The following is a 15,258-nucleotide window of genomic DNA, read 5'->3' as shown; positions in this document are numbered from 1 at the left end:
CCCACCTCTATGGGGCGTGAGGAAAAATGAGTGGAGATTTCTGTCAAAATCTTTACCGTGAAGTGTCCCCGGAGTGTCCGCAAGACACTACGTGGCTAATTAAATTTCCTCACTAAATGAGACCAATAACTCTTGATTTGGATGATTGCATATTTTTTACATCACTCCCAAAACCATAAGAATTTTTTTTTTAAAAAATAATTAAAAAACAAAAAAAAACTTACCATATCGCCACACACACTTCATCACTGAATTCACACATTGAAGATCTCGTACAGACGGTCCCACAATTCCTTTTGAGTAAATTACATGTCGATGTTTGATTATCACAAAACTTGCATATCTGTCTCATTCGAAGTTCTCCATTTGTGCTTATTTTCCAATAATTATCTTCACCTACAAAATAAAGAGTAAATGTATAGTAGGAGAACCACTGTAAACAGGTATTAGAGCGACTTAGACTTTAGTGACTTTAAAAACAAAAAGCTTGTTAAGGCCTAGAATCAGATGTCAACCTTATAAAACATTCTACCCAGCATTCAATGAGAACATCAAACACACAGAGGCAGTCTCTGTGGTGCACACTAGCATAGGTCCATTCAACAGTAGCAAACAGAGAAAGAAGCAGGGCACCTCAGACTTCAACCAAGGCTACATTTAGTCATATTTATTCACTGTTGGCAGCTAGAGACATAGCTGATACAAGCAGAAACGGGCAACAGTTCCGAAATGACCTCCTTCCTCAGGTGCCAAACAAGTGAAACTGTGGCAGTGCAGCCTTTGTTGAAGCCAGCAAGAGCCTTGGCTCTTTTTCTGTTTTGCTAAATTTAAATATACCTGTTTATATTTTAGGAACTGCAATGTCCCAACCACAGCAAGCAACAGAAAAAAATAGGATTTAGAAGAAAGAAAGATTGTGGGCCTCTTTTACGTAGTGCAAAATGGTCAAGACACAGCTCACAATCCTCCTTGTGCAGCCAGATTTGCGGAGGTGCATCTAAATTTCCACCAAAGATTTATGGGTTTATGGAGTAAGAAGGTGGAAGAACAGAAGTTTCACGATCGGAGCTTAAAAAAAAAGGCATATCAGTGTCCCTAGTTTTGTGTAGCACTGCAAAATCAAAAATTTCAATCTGTGGAGCGAGTTTATTGCAATTGCACAAAAACATATTTATTTTGCACCAGGGCTCAGCTGGCAAACAATGTGTCTCACCCTATACTTTTAATGGAATGAATTTTGCACCATTCAGTTGCTCTTCAGCAGACAGGTGTATTTGTGGGTGCATTATTATCATCATCATCATTTATATAGCACCACTAATTCCGCAGCACTGTACAGAGAACTCATTCACATCAGTCCCTGCCCCATTGGAGCTTACAGTCTAAATTCCCTAAGATACACATACAGACAGAGAGAGAGAGTGAGACTAGGGTCAAGTTTGATAGCAGCCAATTAACCTACTAGTATGTTTTTGGAGTGTGGGAGGAAACCGGAGCACCTGGAGGAAACCAACGCAAACACGGGAAGAACATACAAACTCCACACAGATAAGGCCATGGTCGGGAATTGAACTAATGAGCAATCAGTCACACAATCTTCCTGTTCTCAGTAGTGTATTTCATCATTTGTTTTTTCAAAGCATGAGAACAAAAACAGCATTTCACAAAGGCCACCCAAATTGCAACATATTATATGTTAAGTGAGTGGTTAAGTATAAGGGAATATGTCTTTCAGCCACAGGTACTAGTGGAGTGCAGGGCAAACGCATCACCTTGGTAGGGTTAGAAGGAGGACACAACAGACAGAAAAGGAATGTTCACATCAGAGCTTTGTCTGTGTACAGATATATTTATTAACAGGGAGCCAAATTGTTTCTTATCATTTGCAAGGGGAATGAGATGGTCCACAATGAAGATCATTTACAAAGCATACCAGATGCGGACCACAAAACTCCTAGTTTGTACTGCTGTACCTGGAAGGTCCACCCAACAAATTTCAATACGCATATCTAACTTGCGGCGTTATCTTCCGAAATCAGTTTGTAGAAGTGGAAAGATTTTGAAAAAGTCAAGATACGCTCTGAGCAAAAGTGTAAACGTCACTATAAATTTATCCTCCAACCATCTCTTATTAAAATAAAATTCTTCTTTCTTCCTGCTTTTGGATGAGACCTGAGGACCGCCAGTCCTAAGAACTTTTGCGAAGTGAAAATGGCTGTGCACCCCTTAGCACTGTAAGGAACGCCCCTAAAACTGTGCAGTCTCCAAAAATTTGTTTTAAACAACAATTTCTAAAAAAAAACAAAAAACATCAAAAATAATAAATTCAACAAATTGTACTACTTTTCCAAACTGTAAAATGTCAACTTAAATGTAATTTTGTTTGAACAAGTAATGAACAAACTGTGCACTGAGTCACCAAAACTAAAAGTATTTGCTCAAAATTACAAATCAATCACTATCATCTCAGTATTTCAACACACAAAGAAGCGATGGTTCTCTAGCAACACATAGCACACATAGCGAGGCCTTGCATCTAGTTTTCAAAAGACCCCAAAATAGGTCTGCTGTGTTAGTGTACCCTAGCTGGTGTCAGCAGGGGGAGCTTCCACAGCTTTAATACTCTCCCCGGGTTATAATAACTGACACTGTCCTTTGTATTCAGTTTGTTGGAGACTCTGTTTCAGTGTCAGGCCATTGTCCAACAGGAAGTTGTGTTGAAAGGGACGGAAGAGGCAGAATTGAATGGCTACAGGCTACTCCTAACAGGACACACAAGGGAAAAGAAAGCAGGGTTCACAACCTAATGAAAGGAAGTATGCCTAAAACAGAACTCAGGAAAAGTGGACTGAAAGGAAAGAATCACAGTATAAAGCAAACAAGATTACAAAATATACAGTATTTCTCACATTTAGGTGTTTTGTCCTCATTATAAATTGTCATTTTCACACTATTTTCAAAAAAACTCAATTGTTAGACTGTCAGGAGATTCATCTTCAAATGCAAATTACACTTCTGACAGCCTACAATTTCAAGGGCGGAATTGGGGAGGGCAGAGGCATGTGCACTTAGGTAATGTACAGTAGGGGCATGCCAAGGTCACGCGCACCTTCATCTGATTCAAACTCTGGGCATCTCTCAGGTATGTGATTTTTAGCCGTATCACCTGCACTGAAAGCGGTCCTGTAACCAAGAATGGGAGGATGTGCTGAGAGTGGAAGAGACGCAGATCTTGCGCAGAATGGAGCTTTCGAGTTGGGAGCTATTTTGAGACAAGTGAGGAGATGATATCTTGTTGAAGTAACTATTGGTGATTTTAAAGTACTTCGAATAAACTTTAGGTTTTACGATTCTTTTATTATCCATGAGTGCACCAGAATAGAATAATCATCTTTTGCCTTCGGTACTCTGACTATTACGGAGTTACCTTGGTAGTACCTCCCCATTATTAGATATATGATATTAATAGAACATTAGAGGCAGTATGGGGATAGGGTAAATTTGTTAAGTGAATAACATCATTTTCCATAGCGTATGATACATTCTATTTTGAAAAACTAGTAACATTTCCACCAGTCACAGAAGGTACCTACCTAACATCTCTATATCTGTTGACAACAATAATAAAGCCGACCTCTGTAGCCTACTGCCTAGTTGTCGTATTTGACTCAGAAATGTTGTTTGTTCCGGATATCCAATCTGTATCCAAATCCTGCTACATACATCTAAGAAGCATTTCCAGGATATGTACATATCTCACACATGACACTAAAAAATGCAAAAACTTTAATTCATTCACTCAATCTCCAACATTGACTATTGCAACTCCTTTCTTAGTGATCTTCCCATAACCACTAATTTTCCTGGTAAAAGTTCTTCTACTGCTGCTGCCGCCCTCTGCCAGCACCTAAAATTTTATATAAAATTCTTCTAACATTTGAACAGGCCATTAACAAAACTATACCAACAAACATTTCTTCCCTTGTCTCAAAATATTTCCCAACATAACCCATCCATTCGGCCCAAGATCTGCATCTCTTATTCACACTCATTACCTGCTCCTATTCCTGGTTACAGGAATGTTCTCGATCTGCACCCACCCTGTGAAATTCCCTCCCTCATTCAAGACTTTCCATTAGCCGTCAAACCTTCAAGTGATCCCTGAAAACTCACTTCTAGACAAGCTGATACAATTACTGAACACACTTCTTAACCTCCCTGGACTATTCTTCCTGATTCCCACCATCTACACAACGCAAGAAAAACTTATTTATTCTCCTTCCATACTCCAACACTTTATGACCCCAAAACCAGCATTGCTGTGTGACTGGATCATGTAACTCAAGAAAGCACTTTTTTTCATTGTTATATGGCTGGACCAATATGCTATATGTGGTACACTGCTGATATAAATAAATGTTAATATTTTTTGACTCGTGGGATGTTTTGGGGCTGATGTGGAGAGATTGTGTGTTTTTTTAGGCCTTATTACAAGGATATTAGATTAGCAAGAAATGAACATTTTCAGGAGTAAAAAGTTATTGGCCAGAGTAGGAGTTGAACTTTCTGTACATGCCAATTTTTTAGAACAATTTTAATTCAATTAATTGTGACTTTTTTTGTCATATTTAATCCCATTTAATAACATTTGGTTTTGGGTTCTTAAGAAATTCCCATATTAGAAGGCTCAGGCATTTAGAATATTATATTCATGCATGGAATTTTTTCTTTTCTAGTATTAAATTAGGTTACAACTATATTTTGAGATAAGTCAGAAAGCAACTCGCGACTTCCTAAGAATATCAGCTCTAAAATAAGATTTTAGTGATGACAGTGTTTTGTTCTTAATAGTGAATGTAACAGATTTGTGGTGGATTGCAAGTCGTTTTTAGACAGATCAGTTGGATTTCATTAACCCTTGCACGCCCATATGTCAGTCTTGCGGAGAGAGGAAAGTTGCCCTGCGCTATTGAATTTAAATATAAAAACTCAATTATGCGCCTCCAATCCATTTTTGCTACATAAAAATGCATTTTGATGCACTGCGCATATATCAAGTCTTGCACTCGAATATAGAGTTAGTTTCCCACATCAACTGGATCTCTTTAAATGTGGGAGAAAACAATTACCATTGCTGTGCAGCGCAAATGATGTGTATTGAACATTCATGGAAGTGGAACTTCTACATGTAGCACACAACGTCACGGAAATGAATGGGTTATTTAAAATGTAAGAGCCAAGAAAATCAATTGGAAAAATACAGCATCAGGCTGGATAAACTACTTGTGTTAACCCCTACTGGATGCATTCCCAAAGAATGGAGTTAAAGTGCGTTTAAATCCTTTGAAAATTGTTGTAATGGAAAAAGCAGAGTTCGAAAAAATCCTCAGAATGCACCCGCATGCAGACACATGTAAATGTATATGGACGCATGGAGTACAGTGGATTTTATTTTAGTAAGTGTTTGCATGCTTAGCACTTGCGTCAAAACGTCAGGCGCGGAGTTTGCACATCAGTGGGTAACGGGCCTTGACGTCCAACAAAACATAAAAATAACCCTAACATTAGAACGATAAAATGTTTTACATACCGTATTGCCAAGCACACTTAGATCTTGACAAAACAAATGTGCTAAGCATCTACTGTCCCATCAACCTAATTTTTCTGTACAAGTTGATACCAAATAAGCATAGTGTTACACGCTCGGCACAAGATCTGTTTCAAATGAACAAAATATAGCTAATTATTTACTGCAACATCATGCAGACTGAGACGGAGAACAAGAATTCTCCTCTGTGGGTTGCAATCAGGACTGGCAGTTATCCGACAGTCAGGGTTTCAGAATATTGTTTGGGTGATCTTGAAAACCGGACACTTTAAAGCAGCCTGTACTGAATGAAAGCAAAATAATTGCTTAAAAAGTGGAAAAATTAAAAACCAATGGAGGGCAATTGATACATAAGAAAGAGGACATTGTGAAGCCTACCTATAAATAGAATATTAATTATCCAACGTAATAATGGCTTACTTCTAGTCATCCTAGATACTTTATGAATTAGGATTACATCTTAGTAAATAGTTTCAGAAAGAACCATCTAGAATAGCCTTAGGAAATTAATTTTGGATAACTGAAGTACTATCTGTAATATGAATCTGCATTGCAACCTAACCTAGCCACCCCCGTGGTTACTTTCACAGTTCTGGCTGAAAACCATGCTGTGTTGCTTTCTGAAGAGAGAGGAGGGGGTGAGTAGGAAGACCGATGGAGAAGCTGCAATCACGACATGAATTAAAAACATATTATGATTCACACTATTATGGATTCCTTGTTGGTATCCTGTTCATTTTTCATCACTGCACATGTGGGAAACCTAGTTACAACCAAGAAACTGGTCCCAGTTTTATTAAGAGTTGGTTCTAGAGGTCCTTTTTCTGTCAAATTATTCTGTACTGAGAAAATAATAAAATAAAATGAGTGCCAACTTCTTAACCGTTACACTTTAATAAACTGAATATACTTAAACTTATTTCCAACATCAAGTCATTATAAAGAAGAGAAATTTAAAATGTATTATGGGGAGGCAGTAATCATCATCATGTACCACTACAAATTAAGTGCTCCTGCTATTTTTCATGGCGGGGCTGCTCTGGGACCTGGAGTGAAGATCCCCCTCCTCAAAGATTTCTTCCGACTCACCAGCAGGCTATTGCTGCTGCCGAATGGAGAGGAATTCAGGAAAGCTGGAGATGCTTCAGCTGGATCCCATTGTAAAAGATAAGTAATGTCACCATGAGAAAGCGTTACTTTGCTTAATAAGTTGACTTAATTGTCCCCATAGAGGGGGCGTGGCATAGTGATTTGTGCAGTCACGTCTGTCCCTCCCCTCACTGTGCTATGCTGTGATTTACTAGGGAATGGCCCTTTCTCCCCTGACATTCCAGAGTCTTCAGAACATTCCAAGAGAGTAAAGCAAGTATGGTAAAATGTAACATTACACATTTCTCCTTCCATCATCCTCTTCACCAGAATAAACAAAAGTTGAGAGAGAATAGTTTCTAAAGGATAAACACAAAAGGGGAGAATCAAAGAAAATTTGGAAATTTACGAATGGATAGGCAATTAGCACTTAAGATAGTTAATTCCCTGGAATTAATATATTATTTATTGTCATCTGAGGCTTTTAATATTAAAATGAAACACCCTAATTTATGTAGGAAGTGTGGGTATGTGGAGCAGTTCGTTATTTTTCTGTTTTGTAAATGTCAATTGTCTACTTAAACGATAGTATAAAGTACACACAGAGTTAAATGGTTTGCATGCAATGCTGATTTACTACTTCCATGAGGCAATATAAATATAATCTGAGAAGAGACATATTTTCCACCAAGCACTAAATATTACAGTTTGATGCTCTGCTCAGACATTCACAAACCATAAATGCGAGGGATTTAAATGTCAGCACACTGAAAATGTATACTAATAAAGTGAATAGTACAGTAACATCTCTGGTGACATTTGATATTGGTCTCACATTTCCTGCCAGCTACTGCACCAGACTCTGAGATATGAGGGTCGCGGAAACATGCACTGCTATACTCAACTACTGTTCTATAATACAGCTGCAAATCTGCGATAAACCAGATAAACAACAGGACATGGAAATTATTACCACAAAAGCAAAACAAATAAAAAATAAATAAAACAAAAAGCAGGGATCCAAAATAGATAAATGTTCGAATCCTAGAAGCATTATATCATTCTACAAACTCCTTAGATTCTATGTTATCTTGTGTTACCTATACGGTCGGCTCTAAATTCAATTTAAGCCAAAACAAAGCCGAGTTGATATGTTGCAATATTGACGTAAATCATTTATTCCACCTTGCTAGCGAGAAAACAGGAATGCAGGATTTACACCTTGTTGTCCTAACTGCAATGCTACCATTAGAATGAGAAATGTTATTATTGGTGGCTGATCATGCTACTGTCTTGCAATAGTCGCACATTCATTCCTCACCAGTAGCTATAATTATTATTCTTTTGCTGCTAATTTGTGCCATGATCCCCTCGATGTAAAGTGCTCCGTAATGTATCAGATGTATAAATATAGGGTAAAAATAAATGCAGTACCTCTTTTTCTTTTTGTAACTTGTATGCTCAATTTCAATTGATTTAGAAATGTAACAGTTGTTAAAGTTCCCTGCTACTGTACTTAGAACCCTGTGCACATGTCTCTGTTCTATTACACCTGTGCCCCACATAACAGCCTGATGACCTCCATGCTTAATACCACCTCATACAGCATTGTGCCCAGATTAAAAGCTTCATGCCTACAAGCCCTATTTCTAAAATATGCTGGGTCATGCCCAGAAATTCTGGCTCCTATCTATAACATACAGCCCTGGCCCATATAAACAGCCTCATGAACCATGCCATCAATACTGTATAATATCACTCCCACACCAACACAATTCAGTCATCAAACAAAACAAGAATAAAAAAATACCTTGGGGCTCATGTAGGACATCAAGGCACATATCTGTCGACATTGAGTGTATCGTACAGAGAATCATTGTGCGCAGGCCCAGAGCAGACAGATATGGCTGCGACACAGAGAGACACGGATGTGTACGCAAGCAATGTTCATGCGATAGTGCTACAGCTTGCGACTGAGTGAACTGTACATTTCTGTAGTCAATTTACAATAGGAACGTTCCAAACTCAAGCGCACGCAGCCACGTCCAATTCAAGCTTTACCCATGTCAAAGTGACATGTTTATTTGCTGTATCTCTTGCTCCAGCTAAAGGGCTAGTCTAAGTCCCTATCAGTAATGATAACAGTCTTGTATGTATAACATGAGTGTGCAATCACAAGCAACTGTAAAATCTATTTTTATGTTCAGCATACATTAACAACGTTCTAATAAATGTATTTCATGGCAAAATGTTTGTTTTATCATTAGTGCTTTTATTATTACCATGTGACATTAATTCTATATATATATATATATATATATATATCTTTTATTTTCTTGTGCTTTCTTTTTTGAATGTATAAAACCACATAGGGATTGGACTTACTCTGCAGGGTTTTGTGTAGTAGAGCACAGCAGCCCTACACCCGAATTCAACAGCGCACGTATCTTCAGATCCGTTCCTTGATGAATTTGGGAGTTCGCAAATCATGGATACGTGCGTAGAATACTGAGCGCGAGTTGCGCTCAGAATGCATGCCCTAATTAATTCAGGCCCATAGAGTTGATTACTTTTGTGCAATTATTGTACATAGGAAAACATGTGTGCAAGAAAAAGCATACTTACGCGCATATGATGTGTTGGACGCATCTCAAAATGACTCCAACTGAACAATGGTAGCATTACAAGCATGTATAATAAAACCTCACAATAGCGTAGAGATGAGACAGTGTTAGTAGCAAATTCTAAAGTTACATTACCCTATTTGTGCACAACATAATAATGTAATGAAGTGCCCTATACACAAGAAATAATGTCTTGACAGCTACTAATACATGTGAACGTTTTCCATTTAAAAGTAATTAAATAAAACAAACACCTTCACATTTGTTGTTTACCCCTTTAAAAAGCAATTGTGAATCCTCTTTTCTACAGTAGTTTAAATAGAAATGTCAAATAAATATTGCAAGTAGAAGGCTGTGACGTGACATAATATAGTGATTCATTTATTAACATAGCAGCCACCAGCTGGAGGGGTCAATACACAATCAGCTAATCAGAAGAAGCTAAACAGTGTTGCCGATAGTCCCCATCATCATTGTGTATTGCTGCACCAGCCATCCAGTACCAGTGTAGTTTACTTGTGTAAGGAAACGAAAGTCAACGATTGACAACAATCTATAAATGGACATAAGTGTACGCATTCTGCTGTGCATGTGCAGCGTGGAAATGCATAAGTTACACAACAAGACTTTACATTTGTCCAACCTTAAATGAGACCCATGCATGCATGTTTTGTTGTGGTGACTAGGAGGGGGATCTGAGAGCTCAAATTACTATCTTTTCTATTCAAACTGAATTCATATATATGTTAGGTAATCTCTTTCTTGCAATAAATTGCAACTTAATATCATACCTGCCTACTCTCCCGGAATTCCCGAGAGGCTCCCAGAAGAGTAGGCAAAATTCACGGCATTGAATGGATGGGGCGCGGCTTTATAGCGTCATTAAGCCCCACCCCACTATTCAATGCCGTGAATTTCGGCATTTCATAGTGGGGGCGGCGCTATGGTGACGCGACAATGGTCACCACGCCCCTTTCCTACCCCCTGTCACATGACTTTTCCTTAAATCTTAAGAGTTGGCGAGTATGCTTACTTTCCTCCCAGAGGGCTGCGGAAATGTTAATATTTTATTATTTTATTTTATTAGAATTGTTGGATATGAGTAGTAATATAAAAACTGTGGAGTTAGTCTCCAAAGAGGAACAGTCACTTTCTTATTTATATATTTATATCAAATTACATTAGTATATTAATCCAGAAATATTTGTGCACAAAACCTGTAGGTTTTTTAAAATCAGAGCACAAAGAGTCAGCCGAGTGAGATCCCCACATCTTCTCTTCTGCTCTGAGATCTCACACTTTAATAGCAAAGTTATTCTGTGGTAGCGTGCATAAAATACAAACACACATACACATGCCTAGGCATGTGCTGCCCCTTTGTGTCAACTGACAGTTGAAATGCGCCCCTCTCTCTCCAAATCTTAAGTCACCAGGAACATTCTGTAATAAGGGATTGCTAGAAGGACATGTCCCCTACTCTCCTGCAATCAGTGTACTTGAATAGAGTGTGAAAAAAATCACGACTTAAAATAAAAAAAAACAGATATATATTTTTTATTTTTTTTTAAATGATCAAGTAAAGTTAAAAAATACAAAGTTCTTTTAAAATACTGTATCTTTAATATATTCAATTTAAATGACTTGACAGTGTCACCAAACATTGCATGCCCATAGCAAACTACACACAAATCACAACACAAACTGCAAGAGGATAGAAACAGCAATGACGTTAAAAGTTACAATAGTTGGCAATTGCCTTGTCCGATTTGTAAATCGGAATGAGCCTACACATTAGGTTTATTGAACGCCTTAAAAAGAAAAAGTGTTTCTTGCAGCTTTGTCAGTACCCAAGCGGTTTCTCAGTTTTGACTGCACCAAAGCAAATGTGGAAAATATTATTTTTCACTGAAGCTGATGATGCTGCTGCTGTTAGCAACTGCTCTACTGCTACAATGATATCTTCTTTACCAGCTACTGTTTCTGAACCAAGGGCAGGCTGGGCTGGGCTGGGCTGGGCTGGGCTGGGCTGGGGGGGCAGGGTGACATCTGGGTCCCCCATGGGGAGGTTGCTTTTTCACTGTAAAAGCAACCCCCCATGGGTTGCTTTTACAGTGATAAGTTACTTCTTCTGTCTGAACTTGAAACACTTCTGTGGTGTGGTGTTGGCCAGGCGCGGGCTGGGAGAGGGAAGCCCGGGGTGCACACAGGCGGCCGCATCACATGACTCGCCTGTCATGTGATGCGGCCGCCTGTGCGCTGACGCGGCCGCATCCCATGTCGTCAGATGCGGCCGCCGGGGAAAATGTGGTATATTGCATCCGGGGGGCGGCCGGTCGGCCTACCCCCCAGCCCTAATAGCTGTCTGACTGAGCGGCCCGGGCCAGCCCGCCCCTGGTGTTGGCCATTCTCTCTGGAATTATCTGCATCTTGTCTGGACTTGTCTGTTGCCTGTACATCTTTGTATCACATGAATCTTCGTTAAATTTGGTCAGCAAGAAATAGCCATAGATATAGATGTTTTATTAGTAGAACAGCTAATCAAAGGTCAAAAGGATTATGGTCCATATCATCATCAACATTTATTTATATAGCGCCAGCAGACTCCGTAGCACTTTAAAATTGGGAACAATAATAAAACAATACTGGGTAATACATACAGACAGAGAGGTAAAAGGGCCCTGCTCGCAAGCTTACAATCTATTCATCACATTGCACAGTATGGCAATTACCATAAAAACCCTGCATTATTTTTAATGGTAATTTAAATCAATGGGTTTTTTTTTAAATCATGTGATTTAAATCATGATTAAAATCAAGTTGATTTAAATCAGCACCCCCTGACTTGAATCACAGTGACTTAACTGCCTTACTGTCCTTACCGACTGGCGTGGGTAAGGATGCATGCTTCATTTTCTCGAGTTCAAGAAAATGAAGTGAAGACAATGGGGGCAACGGCAGGACCTCCGTTGATCCCACTGAAACCGCAAGTGCCCATTACAGCTGCATATCAAACCTGAGCACATATGGTGTCTGTCACTGGCTTTTATGTAATGCCAGTGGGGGTACACCCTTAGCAGAGTGAGAACAGGAGAGACAATACTTCCTCTCCCACTACTGTTAAAGCCAAGTACACACTGGAGCTTTTACATCCAATCACGGTGCAAAACAGCCGACATACGACCGTTCGTTCAAATGTCAACGCAGTGTGCATAGTTACACGATGGTCGAAAGTCGCTTCACAGAGCTGATTATCTGTTCATTTGGTTGGTCGTACAGTTTAATAATCTTGTTCCAATAACCTTACGATCATGTAATGTGTATAGATTTCAATTGATCCACTTCCAACTGTCAATAGTTCCTTGAACTGCAACTACTTTGGGGGCGTGTATGTAAACTTCTGATGCCTGTATGTCTCCTACGTGGTGTGGCATCCGCACGTCAGTCAATTGGTAATAAGGTGCTTCTAACGTAATGTGGGGTCATTCATTCGCAGCAAATTCCTGAAGTCATCAGGATTGTTGTCACATATCCCCTGCAGCAGGGGCATATGAGAGAATGAGTCTCTCCTCTGGAACCACTCTTTGGTCCAACAAGACCGATTCTTTCTCCTTCTTTCCCTTTGGGACTGTACTTGCAGTCTTCTAGGCCATATCGAGTAGCAAAAGAGCAGTGACTTGCTGTTCTTCAACAGTATCCATAATAGTAAAAGAATTTGTAGCTCTACGGTTGCGAACGAACATACACTGTACACAAGTATGTTACAGAATGAATGTAGAAGACCTGTTTCCTTCTCCTTTAAGAGTTTTTGGGTGATTCTTAATGAACATGCTTGGCCCATTATTTAAGTTTCTTGGTGATATCGATATAGGGAGCACATATGTCGTTTCAGTGTATACGAAATCAAAATCTTTTAAAACACAAGAATATGGCTGTGAAAAGTCGCTGCACAGACGGTCGGTGTTTTGTTAATCGTTTAATACGTGTCTAGTGTGTACGCATAAATCGCCCGAGCAATCGGACCTTCAGTCAATGGTAAAATCATTGTAGATAACACGTCGGTCGGAAAATTCTTCAGTGTGTACCTGTGTGCCTAGCCTAATGCTCCACTCACACAGCCTTTCAGGGTGGAGCTTAATTAAATTACATTTCAACACTTGAACTTACTTTAAAGTACTCAAATTAGAGAGAACAATTCTGAGCAGTGGACTCATTCAAAGCCCTTCAGAGTGTCGGGTTTTGGATAACTGGATAACACCAAGATGCAGGGAAAGGCATTTCAGTGGTAGGGAGTCTCTGATATGGAAACCCAACTGTGACTCTAGTTGGAGGTTATGGGAGTGTTTTAAAAAAAAATAAAATAATAAGTTTAGGTAGAGTTATATAAAATGATCTAATGCTACCCATCCATAGATATTCTGTCACTGGAGTAAGTGCAGATACGTACAATCATGCATCCACTGTTTATTTGTTGTTATGTATACAAGTAAACCATCTGTTTTTGTTGTACTTATCGTTATGCTTGGCAAAGCCGGATTTAGACCTCATGGGGCCCTAGGCAGGATACTGGTTTTGGGCCCCCTCCCTGAAACAATCCATAGCACTATATTTTTGTAGCCTACCATATACCCCCTATAGTTAACCCAAAGGTGGTGGGGGCGTGGCTTGCATCTTTGGGGGCGTACCTAACATGTGAAAAAAGCAAGGCTACAGAAAAAGGCACCCGATAATTACCGAGCAGTTCCGGTTTTTAAGTAGTTGGGTCAAAACAACCTAATAAGTATTTAAGACAGAAATACTTATTAAGTTGTTTGCAAAAATAATACACATAAATCCAAGGATGTGCCCTTGTCACTTTTGTCCATCAATCATCACACTATGCCCATTTATTGCCACTTTTGCTCCTTCATTATATTACCCCTGTGCCCCTTCACTGTATTACCCCTGTGCCCCTTCATTTTTGTCACCTCTGTCTATGTGCCTCTATTTTACTTACCTGTCTTTTTCTCTTTTGAATTTCTCTTTTCCGTCTTCTGGTCTTCTTGTCTTCTTTCTTCTCCAGCGCGCAGCTCCTCTGTGTTAGTCCTCCTCACAGTGGCCGGAAACAGACTAAAAAAAAAAAAAAAAAACTGTCACGTGATCGCGCGACAGGTCCCGGCAGTTTCTCCTCCTCATTCAGTGGGAGCAGATAGGAGGAGAGACTGCCGGGAGCCGCACATGCGATCACATGACTGGTTTGTCTTTTACTCTGTTTCCGGACGCAGTTTATTTTAGTATGTCGGCGGACAGAGAGGGATGGCAGGCAGAGGGGAGCGTCCCTCCGCCTTGCCTACCCCGCCAGTCCTGACTGGGCCCTCTGGGTACCGCTAGGCCCTAGGCAGTTGCCTAGGTTGCCTAGCGGTAAATCCGGCCCTGATGCTTGGAGAGCTACAGGTTGCAAAGTGTTTTAAGCCTATAGTGCTCAGGGAGAGCATCTGAAAGGTCATTAAAGAATTTAAATGTGACACTATAAACATTTCACTACATTTAATAAGGTGTTCATGCAAAACCTATCGCAGTAGTGAAAAATTGCACTGCCTGTGCCTGCACATTTGTGCCATTTCAAAAGCAGATTACTTCTTTTCCACATCACAACACTAAAATGAGACTGTATGCAAATACCTTTAAAAAAAAAATAAAAAAAAAATAGGCCTCAGTATTCTCTTAACATTTTCCAGCAGATATGTTTATGTCTTCCCAAGCACTGCGCTACCTCCCCATGCCAAAATGTTGTAATACCCCCTTCTCTTTTAGCAATAACTCACATCTATAAATTCTGCCTCTGTGTACTGTGACTCACAGTTCTATGCTACCTTGTGTGGGTGGAGAATGAGAATTATTACAAACAGGAAGCCAAGAAACACCGTCGTTTAACTGCTTGAACAGCCCAGCTCGGCAGTT

The 15,258-nt window shown here is 39.6% G+C and overlaps 1 protein-coding gene across 1 annotated transcript in view; it reads right to left on the bottom strand.

Moving 5' to 3' along the window:
* Nucleotides 1–15,258, bottom strand: part of TGFBR2 (transforming growth factor beta receptor 2) — a 66,980-nt gene that overhangs the window by 24,586 nt on the left and 27,136 nt on the right. The window contains exon 2 of the mRNA XM_075212380.1: nucleotides 225–396. Within this exon, the coding sequence (XP_075068481.1) occupies nucleotides 225–396 (172 nt within the window). The remainder of the gene's footprint in view (nucleotides 1–224; nucleotides 397–15,258) is intronic.

Source organism: Mixophyes fleayi, chromosome 5, assembly GCF_038048845.1.
Source record: "Mixophyes fleayi isolate aMixFle1 chromosome 5, aMixFle1.hap1, whole genome shotgun sequence".
In the NCBI taxonomy this organism is placed as follows: Eukaryota; Metazoa; Chordata; class Amphibia; order Anura; family Limnodynastidae; genus Mixophyes; species Mixophyes fleayi.
The sequence above is the reverse complement of the archived record's forward strand: the minus strand, read 5'-3'. Positions and strand labels throughout refer to the sequence as shown.